Source organism: Papio anubis, chromosome 1 (genome assembly GCF_008728515.1).
Source record: "Papio anubis isolate 15944 chromosome 1, Panubis1.0, whole genome shotgun sequence".
NCBI lineage: Eukaryota > Metazoa > Chordata > Mammalia > Primates > Cercopithecidae > Papio > Papio anubis.
Window position 1 is genome coordinate 31,256,696 of NC_044976.1, and position 14,845 is coordinate 31,271,540.

The 14,845-nt window shown below is 50.1% G+C and overlaps 1 protein-coding gene across 12 annotated transcripts in view; it reads left to right on the forward strand.

Moving 5' to 3' along the window:
• Positions 1-203: 203 nt before the first annotated feature.
• AZIN2 (antizyme inhibitor 2) overlaps positions 204-14,845 on the forward strand; it is a 41,570-nt gene continuing 26,928 nt past the window's right edge. For 6 of the 12 annotated variants that reach the window (XR_001899829.3, XM_009204070.4, XM_009204058.2 and 3 more), the window contains exons 1-7: positions 247-385; positions 479-599; positions 1,259-1,435; positions 3,043-3,216; positions 11,140-11,312; positions 12,434-12,568; positions 13,691-13,856. Coding sequence is in view for 11 of the 12 variants with exons in the window: in XM_009204070.4 (XP_009202334.1) it covers positions 1,331-1,435; positions 3,043-3,216; positions 11,140-11,312; positions 12,434-12,568; positions 13,691-13,856 (753 nt within the window). In the remaining variant the exon portion in view is untranslated. 12 annotated transcript variants of the gene reach the window in all.

Genomic DNA, 14,845 nt, shown 5'->3' on the forward strand with positions numbered 1-14,845 from the left:
AAGTGTCCCACCCGTGTGGCTGCGCCCTGTAGTTCCGATTTCCCAGCGTGGGTTAGTCACCGCCAAGTCTCCGAGGGAGAAGACTGCGGCACGGGCGGGCACAGCTGAGTGCTTTATGTCGGAATCGACCAATGGGATGGCGGCACCCGGTTGCCAGGGCTACGGCCAAGCGGAGGCAGGGCCTCGGCGCCATGGGCGGGGCCTGGCTGGGGTTATATAAGCGTGCTGCGGGCGGAAGGCTGGGCGTGGGGGTCGGTGGCTGCTGGGAGGGCAGGGCGCAGGCCGCGGGACCCGATCCCGGGGGAGCGAGAGAGCGGAGGCGCCGAGGAGCCGATTCACTCGCTGGGGAGACTTATGGGCCGAAGCCGTGTAAATGCGTTTTAAGGCGAGTGCGGAAAGTGGCCTGGGGAGCCTCGGGGAGCGGACGCCCTCCGCTCTGGTGCTGACCTGCCCCCCGGCCCCTTCTGCCTCCTGTCAGCAGGGGCCTCGGCTCCGCAACTGCCACTCCTCCTCGGGGTGTTGCACAAGTTCCGAGGTCACCGGCGACCCCCCCTAGCAGCGCGCCTGGCTCTGGCCCCCGCGAAGGAGGACGGAGCTTGGTAAGGGGCCCTGGGGGATGGGGGGACCTCAGCCCTGCACTCGGTAGGAGTCACTGCACGCGGTAGGAGTCACTCGGACAGAAAAAACCTTGGCCTTCCGTTCAGTCCCAGGAGCTTGCGGCCCCCACCCACCACGTGGCGCCCCCAGGCACGCCTAGAATTCTAGCATGTCAGGATCAGTCCAGCCCCCATTTACAGTTGGGGAAAGTGAGGCTCCGAAGAGGGTCAGAGAGTACCCGAGATCAAGCAGTAGAGAGCGGACTCGAACTTAAGCTCTTACTCTCAGGCTGAGACTCCTTGGCGTGGCCACCGGCTACCCTCTGGGTGGGCGTGGTCAAGACTGGGGGCGCCCTGGAAACTTCCCCACCCAAGTTTCTCAGATTTTCTGTTCCATCTCTCTTTCACTGTTTCCTGAAATCCAGAATTTCAGAACTGAGAAGGCTCTCCAAAACAATTCATCCATTTTACTGGTGGGGACATACAGTGCCTTGTCTCCGTTTGAAATCCGGGATTCTTTATTTTCTCCACCCTTGCCTAATGAACCCCGGGCTTGTGCTGGGGGCGGGTTGTGACGGGATTGGGTTCCCTGGCCTGGGGAGGCGAGTGGGGCAGCGGAGCTGCCCCCCCAGCCGTTCCCTTCATCTCCCCCCGCCCCGCAGTGTGTTGCATACTTTCTAAGGCGGCGGCTGCAGCAGCGGCTCCATCCAGCCCGTCAGCTCCTCCTGCAAGGCATGGCTGGCTACCTGAGTGAATCGGACTTTGTGATGGTGGAGGAGGGCTTCAGTACCCGAGACCTGCTGAAGGAACTCACTCTGGGGGCCTCAGAGGCCACCACGGTGAGGGGCTGGGAATGGGGGTGGGTCCCCGTCCCCTGTACAGATCAGCTGCCTTCTCAGGAAGGGTCCCTAGGGCCCTCATCCTTTCACTTATTTGGTACGCAATCCTTGCTATTTGCAAGAGAAGGGCTCAATTTATCCCCAATTCTTGGTCCTTGCCCCCAAACCTCCCCTCCTATGTTGCCTTTCTACCCAGTCCTCCAAGGTCAGAAACCGGCGATTCCTGTCCTGCTGCCCCCTCTCCCTCACCGCCCACATCTAGGCATTACCAAGCCCTGTGAATTCTGCCTCCTTAAATAACCCTCCAATGTGCTTATGTGGAACCTCATTTTCTAGCTTAGTCTTCCTCTCTCCAAAGGCCCCCTGATCTCCTCCCTGTCTCATGCCACCCCCTCCAAATGTATCATAGTCCTGTTCAATATCAGAATTTGGCATTTCCCCACTGCCTACAGGATCAAGTCAGAGCTTCCCTGCCTCCATAGCCCCATTCCCAGTTTTCCCCACTCCCAGTTTTCCCCACAGTATATATTATGCTCCTTCGAGCTGAATGACTAATTTTGCGTTTCCCAATGATGCCGTGTGCCCTATTACCATGCCTTTGCCCAGGCTATTCCTTCTGCCTGTAGCATCCTTCTCTCAGCCTTTCCCCTCTTTAGCCCTTTCTAGTCATTCCTTGCTTCTCATCAGTGTTGCCTTTTCCCGATCGCCCCAGGCAGATTTTGTATTTTCTTTCTCCATGCCCCCGCACTGCACCTTGTAGAAACTGCCATCTAACATCTACTGAGTGGACTCGTAAGTACTTAAGGGGTTCCTTTTCTTCCAGACCCAAGCTCCTTCAGAGCAACAGTACTGTTTGGTCATCTCTGTCTCTTAGCATAATGTTTGGCACCAACTGGGCATGAGTAAAAAAGTGTTGCATGAAAGGGAAACTGAGTCTCAGGGAAGGAACTCTGGAAGGGTCCCTTCCACATTTAAGTAATGTGGTCTCACCCACAGCCTCATACATGTTTGGCCTTTAGCACATCTGCAATGAACAGTTGTCCATAGGCATCGGTTGCAGTGTCAGTGGGATGAGCTTAAGGCTTCATCGAACACCTGTGTTTGGAAGGCAATGAGCTGTAGGTCACAGCTTCTGCCTTTAGGGAATTTACCCTTTTCTAGAATGGACGGATGCATATGCAGTTCTGATACCTTGGAAGCACGTGCAAATGCTGTGGGAGCATCTAAAAGCAGAGTTGCCTTATTGGTTTGGGGAAGGTGGCATTTGAGTGAAACTTTAAGGATTTTGCCAGACACAGGAGTGGGAATGGTATTCTGCAGAGGTCATGGTGGGAACAAAGGTTTGAACGTGGGAAAATGATCCAACCTACAGCTGGAATTTTAGCCGCATTGAGGGGAGGGGTTGGGGCTAGATCACAGAGCCTTGAATGCCAGACTGAGGAGTTTGCCTTCTGTCGTGTAGGCTTGGGGAGGCCCAGAACACTTTACAGCAGGGTAGCTCTGTGGCCAGAACTGAACCTGGGTCAGGTACTTGGAAGGATCATGGATGGCATGCACAGGGTGGGAGCTGGATGGGGTCTCATATTCATCCACTTCTTGTCATTCAGGACGAGGTCGCTGCCTTCTTCGTGGCTGACCTGGGTGCCATAGTGAGGAAGCACTTTTGCTTTCTGAAGTGCCTGCCACGAGTCCGGCCCTTTTACGCTGTCAAGTGCAACAGCAGCCCAGGTGTGCTGAAGGTGCTGGCCCAGCTGGGGCTGGGCTTCAGCTGTGCCAACAAGGTGAGCCCCGCCCCCACGGTGCACTGACCCTCCATGCCCACTCAACACACACACGGCCAGGCTAGTGCAGGTGGGACGCAAGAGGTACCTGCAGTTGGTCCTTGCCCTCTGGGAAGACCACCCACTCAGGAGGGGTCTCAAGGGATGAGGGAGGGAGAAACGAGCATGGAATTTGTCAGCCTTGAAGTTCCAGATTGGAATCTTCTGCGTCCCTGGTAGAAAGCTCATCTTTTTAATGGAGATTTGCAAATTTGTTTGGCACAGAGCTATACATGATGTTCTTCTAATTAAAACAAAACCAACATATCTCCATATTGTTGGTTTCTTTTCTTTTTCCTTTTATAATCATAATAATGTGTGATGGTGCATTTTCTTAACTAGTCCTTGTAGTTTTGTTGTTGCCACCAATTCTGTCTTTCTAATTTGATTTCTGCCGTTGTCTTCATTCCCTCCTGCTCTCTTTAGATTTATTTTTTTCATTTTTTGAGACGGAGTCTTGCTGTCACCCAGGCTGGAGTGCAGTGGTGCCATCTTGGCTCACTGCAACCTTCACCTCCCGAGTTCAAGCAATTCTCCTGCCCTCAGCCTCCCAAGTAGCTGGGATTACAGGCATGCACCACCACACACGGCTAATTTTTTGATATTTTCAGTAGAGACAGGCATGTTGGCCAGGCTGATCTCAAACTCCTGACCTCAGGTGATCCACCTGCCTCGGCCTCCCAAAGTGCTGGGTTTACAAGCGTGAGCCACCGCGCATGGCCACTTTAGATTAGCTTTGCTTATCTACTGTCGTTCAGTATCCACTGAACTCCTGTAATGTGGTAGTCACTGTGCTAGGCAGGGCTAGCAATACAGAATTGATAGACTGCTGTCCTTGAGTTGAATGCTTAGTTTATTTCCATTCTGTCCTTGCTAGATAAAAGCCTTTAAGCTATAAAGTTTCAACTAAGTAGAGCTTTGAAAGTATCTCATTTATTAATTCAGCAAATATTAATTGGGCATTTCCTCTGAGGCCAAGTGCTATTCTAGGTCGGGATTTGGCAGTGAGCAAAATAAAACAACAAAAGCCCTTCCTTCATGGAGCTTGTTTACAAAAAAAACCAGATTAAATAATGAAAATATGTAGTATTTTAGATGGAAAATGCTGTAGAGAGAAAGCAGGAAAGGGAAGTAAGGAATATTGGGAGAGAGGATTGTACTTTTAGATAGTTTGACCAGGGAAGGGTTCACTGAGACTTGAATACAGACCCAAAAGAGCCAACGGATCAAGCCAGGTGGATAACCAGGGAAAGGGCATTTCAGGCAGCAGGAACAGCAAGCGCAGAGGCCCTGAGGTGGGAGCAAGTCCAGTGGGCACTGGTTTGTGATAGTGTCCTTAGCACCATTTTCTTCGTGGTTAGTAATGGTTGCTTAATATGGCTGGATGTTGTGAGGAGAGTTCTAGAAAGGACTCCTGGAGTCCTGGGCAGGATGACAGGGCTGGAGCGACTCCAGATTGGGGAAAGGTGTGCATTTGGCTGGGATGGTTAGAACGAGCAGGTTAACCTGTATCAGGGACCGAATGTTAACGCCTTTCATGGTAGATGAGGTGCTTCCCCTTGTCTTTGGTTTAGTTTTTTTTTTTTTTTTGAGACGGAGTCTCGCTCTGTCACCCAGGCTGGAGTGCAGTGGCCGGATCTCAGCTCACTGCAAGCTCCGCCTCCCGGGTTTACGCCATTCTCCTGCCTCAGCCTCCCGAGTAGCTGGGACTACAGGCGCCCGCCACCTTGCCCGGCTAGTTTTTTGTATTTTTTAGTAGAGACGGGGTTTCACTGTGTTAGCCAGGATGGTCTTGATCTCCTGACCTCGTGATCCGCCCGTCTCGGCCTCCCAAAGTGCTGGGATTACAGGCTTGAGCCACTGCGCCCGGCCTTGTCTTTGGTTTAGTTCAAGCTCTGCACACCTCGTTTTGTGCATGTCTTCCATGAAGCTCTGTGAGGCACACAGCAGGAGAGACGGCTGCTCTACAGTTGAGGAAACTGTGGGGTCAGCCGTCTGTGGGTAGCAGAGCCAGGACGTCCACACTTCCCATTTCTTCCTACAGTGCCCTGGGCCTCCACGTGGGATGAGAAGGAGCAGGATCCTTTCAGTTCCTGAGGTCTAGGGTGAACAACAAGGACCAAACCCCACTGCCTAGAGTTTTCTGCTTCAGGAACCCCAGGGGGAGGGGCTCAGTTCTCTAGAAGAAAGGGGAAAGTGGAGTGTTAAGGCTCAGGGAGACCTTGATGACAACAGGGACTGGAGAAGCATCTGCCCTTTGCTGAGTGCGTCTGTTGTGTCAGGCACTTTGCCAACTGTTTTCTGTACATGATCTCATTTTACTCTCGCAACAGCCCTGTGAGGTAATTATTATTTTTTTAATGGGGATTCTGACCTTAGCCTGGTGAGGACACATTTAACGTATAAGGAAATAAGAGATGGAGGTTCCGTACCAGGGTGGTGGCAGCTTGAGTCCTGCTGAGTTGCCTTGGACTCTGTCTTTTCCAAGGTCGCTAAGGAGAGGATAGTTGAGCTGAGATTCAGCCAGCGATGGATGCCCTCAGCCAACTGCAGGGGCAAGGAGAGACGTAAGCCCCCTCCCTGCGATGGGATCACGCAGACCTTTTGGTGCACTTCTGGAGAGGTGGCTCCTGGACTTAACAGCTTTTCTTGGAAGGCCAAGGCTGCCCTCTTCTGGTCGGCCATAGCAGGTGGCCATGCTTAACAGCGTTGTGCCTTAGTGGACACTGACCAAGGGCCTGGCATGAGCTAGGGCTGGATGTGCAGACAGGCACGCATTGGACAGGTGCCGGGGCCACGGCTTGCTCAGGGACTCTGGTCTACCTATGCCACCTGCCCGAGGACCACTGTGTCATCTTCCCTGCCCCCATCCCTTGCCCTCTCTTTCTGTCTCCCTCAGTATCTTCCCATCTTAAAAAGGCTTTGCTGGACACCACATCCTCTTCCAGCCCAATCCGTTGCTCTCTTTTTGTGACCAAACTCGACCGAGTTGTCTGCAGTCACCTGTCCGCCCCCATTTTTTCTTTCCTTCAGCACTCCTTCCTTAAGCCATTGCTTCTCAGCCTCCACTTTCACTACTCCAAAGAATTTTCTCTTACCAACATCCCCAGTGATCCGCAGGATCCAGTGAGCACTTTACTTTAAACATGGATTGTCAACTAATAATACATATCAAATAACACATTGATTCATTCACCCCAAAATAAACTAGGACATTAGCTTTATGTCTCCATAGATAATCACCAGCATGGTTTTGGTGGATGTGTAGTATTTTTTTTTTTTTTTTGAGATGGAGTCTTGCTCTGTCTCTCAGGCTGGAGTGCAGTGGCATGATCTTTGCTCACTGCAACCTCTGCCTCCCAGGTTCAAGCAATTCTCCTGCCTCAGCCTCCCGAGCAGCTGGGATTACAGGTGCCCGCCACCACGCCCAGCTACTTTTTTGTTTCTTTAGTAGAGACGGGGTTTTACCATGTTGGCTAGGCTGGTCTTGAACTCCTGACCTCATGATCCACCTGCCTCGGCCTCCCAAAGTGCTGGGACTACAGGCGTGAGCCACCGCACCTGGCCAGCAAGGTGTTCTTTAAAAAAAAAAAAGACTCAACAGTAACATATGGTCCTACTTTTAAAGGCTTCAGAAGTGTATAAGATGAAAGAGAACACGGCTTCGACCCCACCTCATCAGGCACTTCTTACAGCTGAGACAGCTCCTTCCCATCCAGACACAAGCTGTGAGACAAGATTTGCATTTACAGGAATAGCTTTCTAATCTGCATATTGTTCTTCATCCCCTGGAAACGTTCTCCATCCTCACCTCTGCAGGTCCTGGGCACCATCTCTCCTCGTCTTCTGCCACTCTCTAAATGGTAGCATTCTTCTGAATTCTTAGACCTCCCTGTCTTGTAAACCCTCCTTCTTCTCAGAAGAAGAAGGGTTATCTCCTCCCATGGCTTTAAATACCATCAATATGCCACTGCTTCCCACATTTTAATCTCCAGCTCAGACCTATATATCCAGTTGACTTGATACGAGGAGATGCCTGGAACCTGGCATGTTCAAATGCGCTCCTGATGTCCCCCTTCCCCCTCATGAAGGGCCCCCTCAGTCTGCTGGGTGTGGGAGTTCCCTCTGACGTCCTCCTCCTCATCACCACGTGCAATCTGTCACCCAGCTTGCCAGCCCTGCCTCCAGAACACATCTCCCCGCTTTTCTGGAGCTGGCTCTGTCATCTCCCCCAGGGCGATGGTGATAGCCACTGACTATCACAGTCTATTCCTCCAGAATCCCCTTGGGCCCTCCCTCAGGTAGCCAGATAGGCATTGTAGATGTTGTATTTAAAATGCAAATCTGACCATGTCATTTCCCTTCCTAACCCTTTAGACTCTTTCCCATCATATACAGGGTAAAACATGTTTCCTTGGCAGCTCTGCCCCCCTCTCTCTGACCTCATTGTCCTCACTGTGCTAACTTGCTCTGCTCGAGCCACTCCAGCATTCTCTGTTCCTTGATCAGGCTGAAGTGCTCAGCACCGCTTGCCTCAGAACCTCTGCACAGGCCACTTCCTCTACTGGAAATATTCTTAGATTCTTTCCTTCCCTCTTGGCTTGGCTGAGGCCTCCTGCAGGGCTCAGTTTAAATATCTGAGCCTGAGGTTGTCCTTTGCCCCTCACACCCAGGTCTCTTGCAGCACGTACTTTTTCTTCCCAGCTCTTAACCACTTGTAATTCCATCATTATTTGGTGCTCATTTGGGACTGCCATGCCTGTCTTCCCCACCAGCCTGAAAGCTCCATGGTCTCAGAAAGCCTCTGTGCTTTAGTCACCACTTGTTTTATTAACACCTATCACAGAGCCTGGCAACTCAACAGATGCTCAAAAGATACCCGTCAGTGCAGCATTGAGGTTGCATTTCCTGTTCTAGCAGTGAGGTTAAGAGCTGGTGTGCTAAGGGCTGACAGTTAGAATCCCATCTGTGCCACTTAAAAGCTGTGTGACTTTGGACAAATCACTTAACCTCCCTGAACCTCTGTTCCCTACCTTATAAGATTATTAGTAAGGTTAAATGAGAATGTATATAAAATACTTAATGCAGTGACTGGCACAGGATATGCCTACAGTGAATGACAACACTTATTTAAATATTTATAACTAGGCTGAGTGCCGTGGCTCACACCTGTAATCCCAGCACTTTGGGAGGCCAAGGCAGGAGGACTGCTTGAGCCCAGGAGTTGCCCAGCCTGGGCGACGTAGTGAGACCCTGTCTCTATTTAAAACATATATATATTTTTAAAAATTTAAAGAATTATAATCAAAGCTCAATCACAGGTCCCCAAAGTGCTAACACTGCTTCTTCCTCTCACATCATGTGGTGAGGCAGGGAACAAAAACGCAGGTCCACATCCACTCAGATTCGGGGTGGGCCACATCTGCCCCTGGGAAGCAAGCTGTGGTGGCAGCAAGCCCAGCTCTGGAGCTTGACCTTTGTGTGCCACTCTGCTACTGATTGACTGTGTCACCACAGACAGGTGGACCTCGCTGAACTCAATTTCGTCCTCCATGAAATGTAGCCAGTAAATATTTCATAGGATAGTCGTTGGGATTAAATGAAATAGTGCTTATAAATATCTAGTGCTGAAAAGTTGCTAAATTAAAATTAGACTCTTATTACAAAATGAGAATGGCTAAAAATGACTCTTATGCCTCTCACCATGTTTCAAAACTGGCTCTCTCTTCTCTTGTTTATTCGTGGAGAGTCAGACTTGAATTCGAAAATTCATTCTGCCACCTATTTGCTGCATAGCCTTTCTGAGCATCAGTTTCCTTCTCTGTAGATTGGAGCTAATACCCATTTGAATGGGTTCTTTCCAAGGACGGACTAAAAGGGTGAATCCAAAGTAGGGGTTGGCAAACTATGGACAGAGGGCCAAATCCAGCCCCCCACCTGATTTTATGAAGTTTTATTGGCTCACAGCCACATTCATTCAATTATGCTTTGGCTGTGGCTGTTCTGGTGCTACAAAGGCAGTTGAGAAGTTGTGACAGAGACTGTGTGGCTCGCGAAGCCTAAAATATTTACTCTGGTTCTTTATAGAAAAAGTATGCTAACACCCGATGTAAAACATCTAATTCAGGGCCTGCTTGTGGCAGGTGCTGAATGAACACAGTTGCTGTCATCATCATCATGATCTTCATCATCGTCATCATCATCATTTGTTCGTATCATTAATGCAGCAATCAGGTGCACCCATGTTCTGCAAAGGGGATGAGGAGGAGGCCCCAAGAGGAGCAGGGCTGAGCCAGCACACCCTGCACACTCAGCACAGGGCTGTGCACAGAGTAGGCCTTTGGAGTGGGGTGATCTCTGTCCAAAAGACCCTTGGTCTGGTGGACTTTCTAATACACCAGCAACATATTTATTATTTATTAAGTTAACAAATAAAAAATAAAAATTGTACATATTTATGGTGTACAACATGATGTTTTGATATATGTACGTGTTGTGGAATGGTTAACAAGCTAATTAGGCATTCACTCACATACTTAACTTTTTTTTGTGGGGAGAACCCCTAAGGTCTATTCTCTTAGCAATTTCCAAGTGTACCATATGTTGTTATTAACTATAGTCACCACGATGCACATTAGATCTCTTGAGCTTAATTTTCCTGACTAAAACTTTGTATCCTTTGACCAACTTCTTCCCACTGCCCCTTCGCCATCGACCCCAACTACCATTCTAGGCTGCTTCTCTGAGTTTGACATTTTTAGATTCCACATATAAGTGAGGTCATGCATGTTTGTCTTTCTGTGCCTGGCTTATTTCACTTAACATGATGTCCTTCAGGCTCATCCATATTGCTGTGAATGACAGGATTTCCTGCGTTTTTAAGGTTGAATAATATTCCATTGTGTATGTGGATCACATTTTCTTTATCTGTTCATCTGTGATGGACACTTAGGTAGCTTGCATATCTTGGCGATTTTGGATAATGCTGCACTGAACATGGGAGTGCAGATATCTCCTCTACACATTGATTTCCTTTCCTTTGGATGTATAACCAGTACTGGATTGCTGGATCATACAGTAGTTGGTAGTTCTATTTTTTGAGATGGAGTCTGGCTCTGTCACCCAGGCTAGAGTGCAGTGGCGCAATCTCGGCTCACTCCAGCCTCCACCTGCTGGGTTCAAGTGATTCTCCTGCCTCAGCCTCCTGAGTAGCTGGAACTACAGGCATGCACTACCATGCCTGGCTGATTTTTTGTATTTTTAGTAGAGATGGGGTTTCACCATGTTTCCCAGACTGGTCTCAAGCTCCTGGCCTCTAGTGATCTGCCCGCCTCGGCCTCTCAAAGTGTTGGGGTTACAGGCGTGAGCCACTGTGCCCTGTCCTATTTTTAGGTTTTTTTGAGGAACCTCCATACTGTTTTCCAGTAATATTTAAACATTTAAATTTGCCAGAAAAATGTGTCAGAAGCCTGTTGTCAGGGCTACCATGAGTCCATATAATGCCTTTGTGAAAATTAGAAAACGTACCCTTAAGACACTTAATCGTTATAATAAATATACTGATTTTCTTAGAATGAGATGCTTTACTGCCAGGAAGTTGTAATAAATATACAAATCTACTCTGTGTTCATTCTGAATGGGATCCCCCATCCCCCAGGATTGTGCAGTGCACCACCTGCATGGCTGTACATGGCAGCCCTGCTTATCAAAAATGGTGAATCCTTGTAACTCCTGATTTCTATGTATCTGTTGTCTTAGAGCAAGGCCCACCTGTTACAGGCCTCCCTATGCATAGCTATGACTTTGCCCTCATCTGTGCTTCCTTGGGTTCCATGGGCCAGCAGGCTCTGGTGCCTCCTTACCACCACCTTTGGGGCCCAATAGGCAGAGATGGAGTTGGTCCAGCATATTGGAGTCCCTGCCAGTAAGATCATCTACGCCAACCCCTGTAAGCAAATTGCACAGATCAAATATGCTGCCAAGCATGGGATCCAGCTGCTGAGCTTTGACAATGAGATGGAGCTGGCAAAGGTGGTAAAGAGCCACCCCAGTGCCAAGTAAGCTGAGAACCACTCATGGGGAGGCTGGGCTGTGGGGAGGCTGGGCTGTGGGGAGGCTGGGCTATGGGGAGGCTGGGCTGAGGGGAGGCTGGGTTGTGGAGAGCCTGGGCTGTGGGGAGGCTGGGCTGGCGAGGCTGGGCTGAGGGGAGACTGGGCTGTGGGAAGGCTGGGCTGTGGAGTGAGGGTGGGGGTGGGGTGAGGGGGTGGAGCTGGGGCAGGTCACCCTGTCCTGGACCCAGTCACAGTTGCAGGAGGTTGGGGTAGGTTCTCCTAGACTGAACCCAGGATGCTAGGGTTTAGCTGGAACAAAGGCAGAAATAACTGGTTAAAGCCCCAGGCAGAGTGAGACCTATGTGTTATGGAAGCCAAAGTCACAGGCTTGAGAGAGTTGAGGGAGTGGTCAGGAAAGCTTCAAGAAGCAAGTGGCATTTGAAGTGGGCCTTGAGGAATGAATAGAATTTGGAGAGGGCATAAAAGTGAACTGCATAAGCAAACGCACTAAGGTTGGAAACAGCATGGGGCATTTAAGAGTAAGCAGAAACTTAGTGTGGCTGCAGCATGCTATGTGCAGGGGGTGAAGGAGATCCTGGTCGGGGGTGTGGACCCGATGCAAATGGACTTTCGAAGGGGTCAGGGCTGGACGTTTTGCTCTGACTGTGCCTTTTACACGATTACTGGACACCCTTGGACTTCCCAGGAGGGGCCTTCCGGTGAAGGGTTGGGGGGCAGGTGATGGGCCACTCTAGTCCATCCAAAGCAGCTTCCATCGTGTTAATGGGTCCTCCTTAAGGCTTTGTTTGAAAATGGTTCCTCTCATACATGACAAGTTTGAAAGCTCTGACTGGTGTGGAGACTGATTTGGAGGGACTGGAGCTGCCCCAGGAGAGTTGGTGAGGTCTGGACAAGGGCAGGGGCTACAGGAATGGGTCCAGGGACATTTAAGGAATGGATTGGATAGGACTTGAAGGTTGATTGGCTGTGTAGGGAGAGGGAGGGGTCAGGGAGCCTGTGGGGTTGGGTGGCTCTGAGCCATGTAGCTCGTAGCCCTTGATTGAGAGATGTGGCTGGGGCGGGGTGACAGGGTTTGTCCAGCAGAGGGGCACTGCGTGTCTCATCAGGATGGTTCTGTGCATTGCTACTGATGACTCCCACTCCCTGAGCCGCCTGAGCCTGAAGTTTGGAGTGTCACTGAAATCCTGCAGACACCTGCTTGAAAATGCGAAGAAGAGCCATGTGGAGGTGGTGGGTGTGAGGTGAGCACTGGGAACCCCTGCCATCCCCTGCCACACCAGGCTCCCTGCCTCTTTCCCAGGAATTAATTCTGTAAGAGACCTTCCCCAGGGCCTCCCAGCAGGGCCTGTCCCTGGGCCTGGAATTCTGCCATTTGAGAATTTCCTCTGTTTGAAAAGGAAGTTTGGAATGGTCCCTTCCCCAGCCCCAGGGTCCCCAGAAGGTCTTGTCCTAGGAAGTTCCATCCAGGGACCTGGCTTTGAGGGAGTTTTACCAGCCTGTAGGACAAAGGTTTTGCAGCTGCACTCTTGAGGGGCTCGTTTTCTTTTCTTTTTTTTTTGAGATAGGGTCTCACTCTGTCACCTAGGCAGGCTGGAGTGCAGTGGCATGATCATGGGTTTCTGCAGCCTTGACCTCCTAGGCTCAAGCAATTCTCTCTCCCACCTCAGCCTCCCAATTAGCTGTGACCACAGGCATGCATTACCACACCTGACTAATTTTTATTTGTTGTAGAGATGGGGGCTCACTCTATTGCTCAGGCTGGTCTCAAACTCCTGGGCTCAGGCAATCCTCTTGCCTTGGCCTCCAAAAGTTCTGGGATTACAGGTGTGAGCCACTGCACCCAGCTGTGTGCCTCTTTTCTTACAGGGATATGGAAGGGGTAATAATGAACTACCTAATGAACAATGAACTACCTAATATAGGACTTTGTTTATTCTGTACTTAGGATGTGCCAGCTGCTGTGCTAAGTGCTTCATGCACATTATCTCTCAGCTTTGTGTGGTGTGGGTCTTGTCCCCCCATTATAGGGGGGAAACTAAAACAAAGCTGAGTAAGCTGCCAAGGCCACCCTGCTGACTGGGAGGCACAGCCAGATCTGGTTGACTTGGGGGTCCTGGCTCTCATCCCAGAAGGAGGGATGGGAGGAGCACCAAGTGCCAGGAGACCTTGGATCGAGCCTCCTGTCCACTCCTCCCTTGCCATATGGCCCTTGGCAACCCATTTAACATTTCAGGCCCTCAGTCACTGCATCTGTAAAATGGGCATACTGTCTCATGTGCCTGCCCAATGTCACTCTTGGCTGGGGCTCAGGTGGTGGCACTTGGAGCCCTGCATGTCAGCCGAGGCTCTTCCTTTCTTCCCAGTTTTCACATTGGCAGTGGCTGTCCTGACCCTCAGGCCTATGCTCAGTCCATCGCAGATGTCCGGCTCGTGTTTGAAATGGGCACCGAGCTGGGTCACAAGATGCACGTTCTGGACCTTGGTGGCGGCTTCCCTGGCACAGAAGGGGCCAAAGTGAGATTTGAGGAGGTAACCCTGGAGCTGGGAGTGTCGTGCTGGGCTCTATGATGGGGGAGGGGGATATGGAGGGATTAGATGATCGGAGGGAGATCACTGTGCGTGGGTCCTATGCACTGCATGCCGTGCTTGGTGCTTACCTGGGTGATCTCACTGCTTATTAACCCTGTGCTACAGCTGAGCAAGCCGAGGCTCACAGAGCTTACATCGCTTTCTAAACCCAAAGCCACCTGGTCGATCTCACTACTTATTAACTCTGTGCTACAGCTGAACAAGCTGAGGCTCACAGAAGTTACATCACTTTCCGAGCCCAAAGCAGAACCTGGTTCTGCCTGCCATGCACTTCACCAGCCAATTGGAGGCATAACCAGGACACATTTACATAAGTCATAAGGTTCTTTAAGGGGCGGGATAGGCCTCTTCACCCTCAGGTGGGCTGATGAGAAATCAGGTGGGAAGGCAGGGAAAGGAAAACCAACCTTTGGTCTGCTCCCTGTCCATTCTCCTCCATTCCCTTTTCCTTACCCACTGTGAGGTGAAGCCAAGAAAAATGTGTCCTAGCAGTTCCCACTGCAACCACTAGAGGTCGCCTCTTCTTGGAAGGCGCCTCGTTCAGGAATACCAACATCTAGGAATTGACTTTACAGAAATAATTTGGGATAGTCTCAAAGAATTTGCCTCAAAGATGACAGTTCTAGCTTTGTTCATAACAGAAGTCCAATGGACTTCCCTGGTCCATCTAATGCTCAGGATTGGTTAAATTATGGTACATTCTTTTGATGAAAACATTTACTTAATGTAGGGAGGTCATTCACAGTCTATTAAGTAAAACAGGTTCTAAAAACATATACAGAGACCTATCATGGTTATAATAAAAAAATAGTGTTCGTATAAAAAGTAATTAAAGACACTACTCCAAAAGGTTAACAATAATTAGATTCATCTAGGTGATAGAATTAGGAGTGATTTTTATCTTTTTCCTCTTCTGTATTTTCTGACTT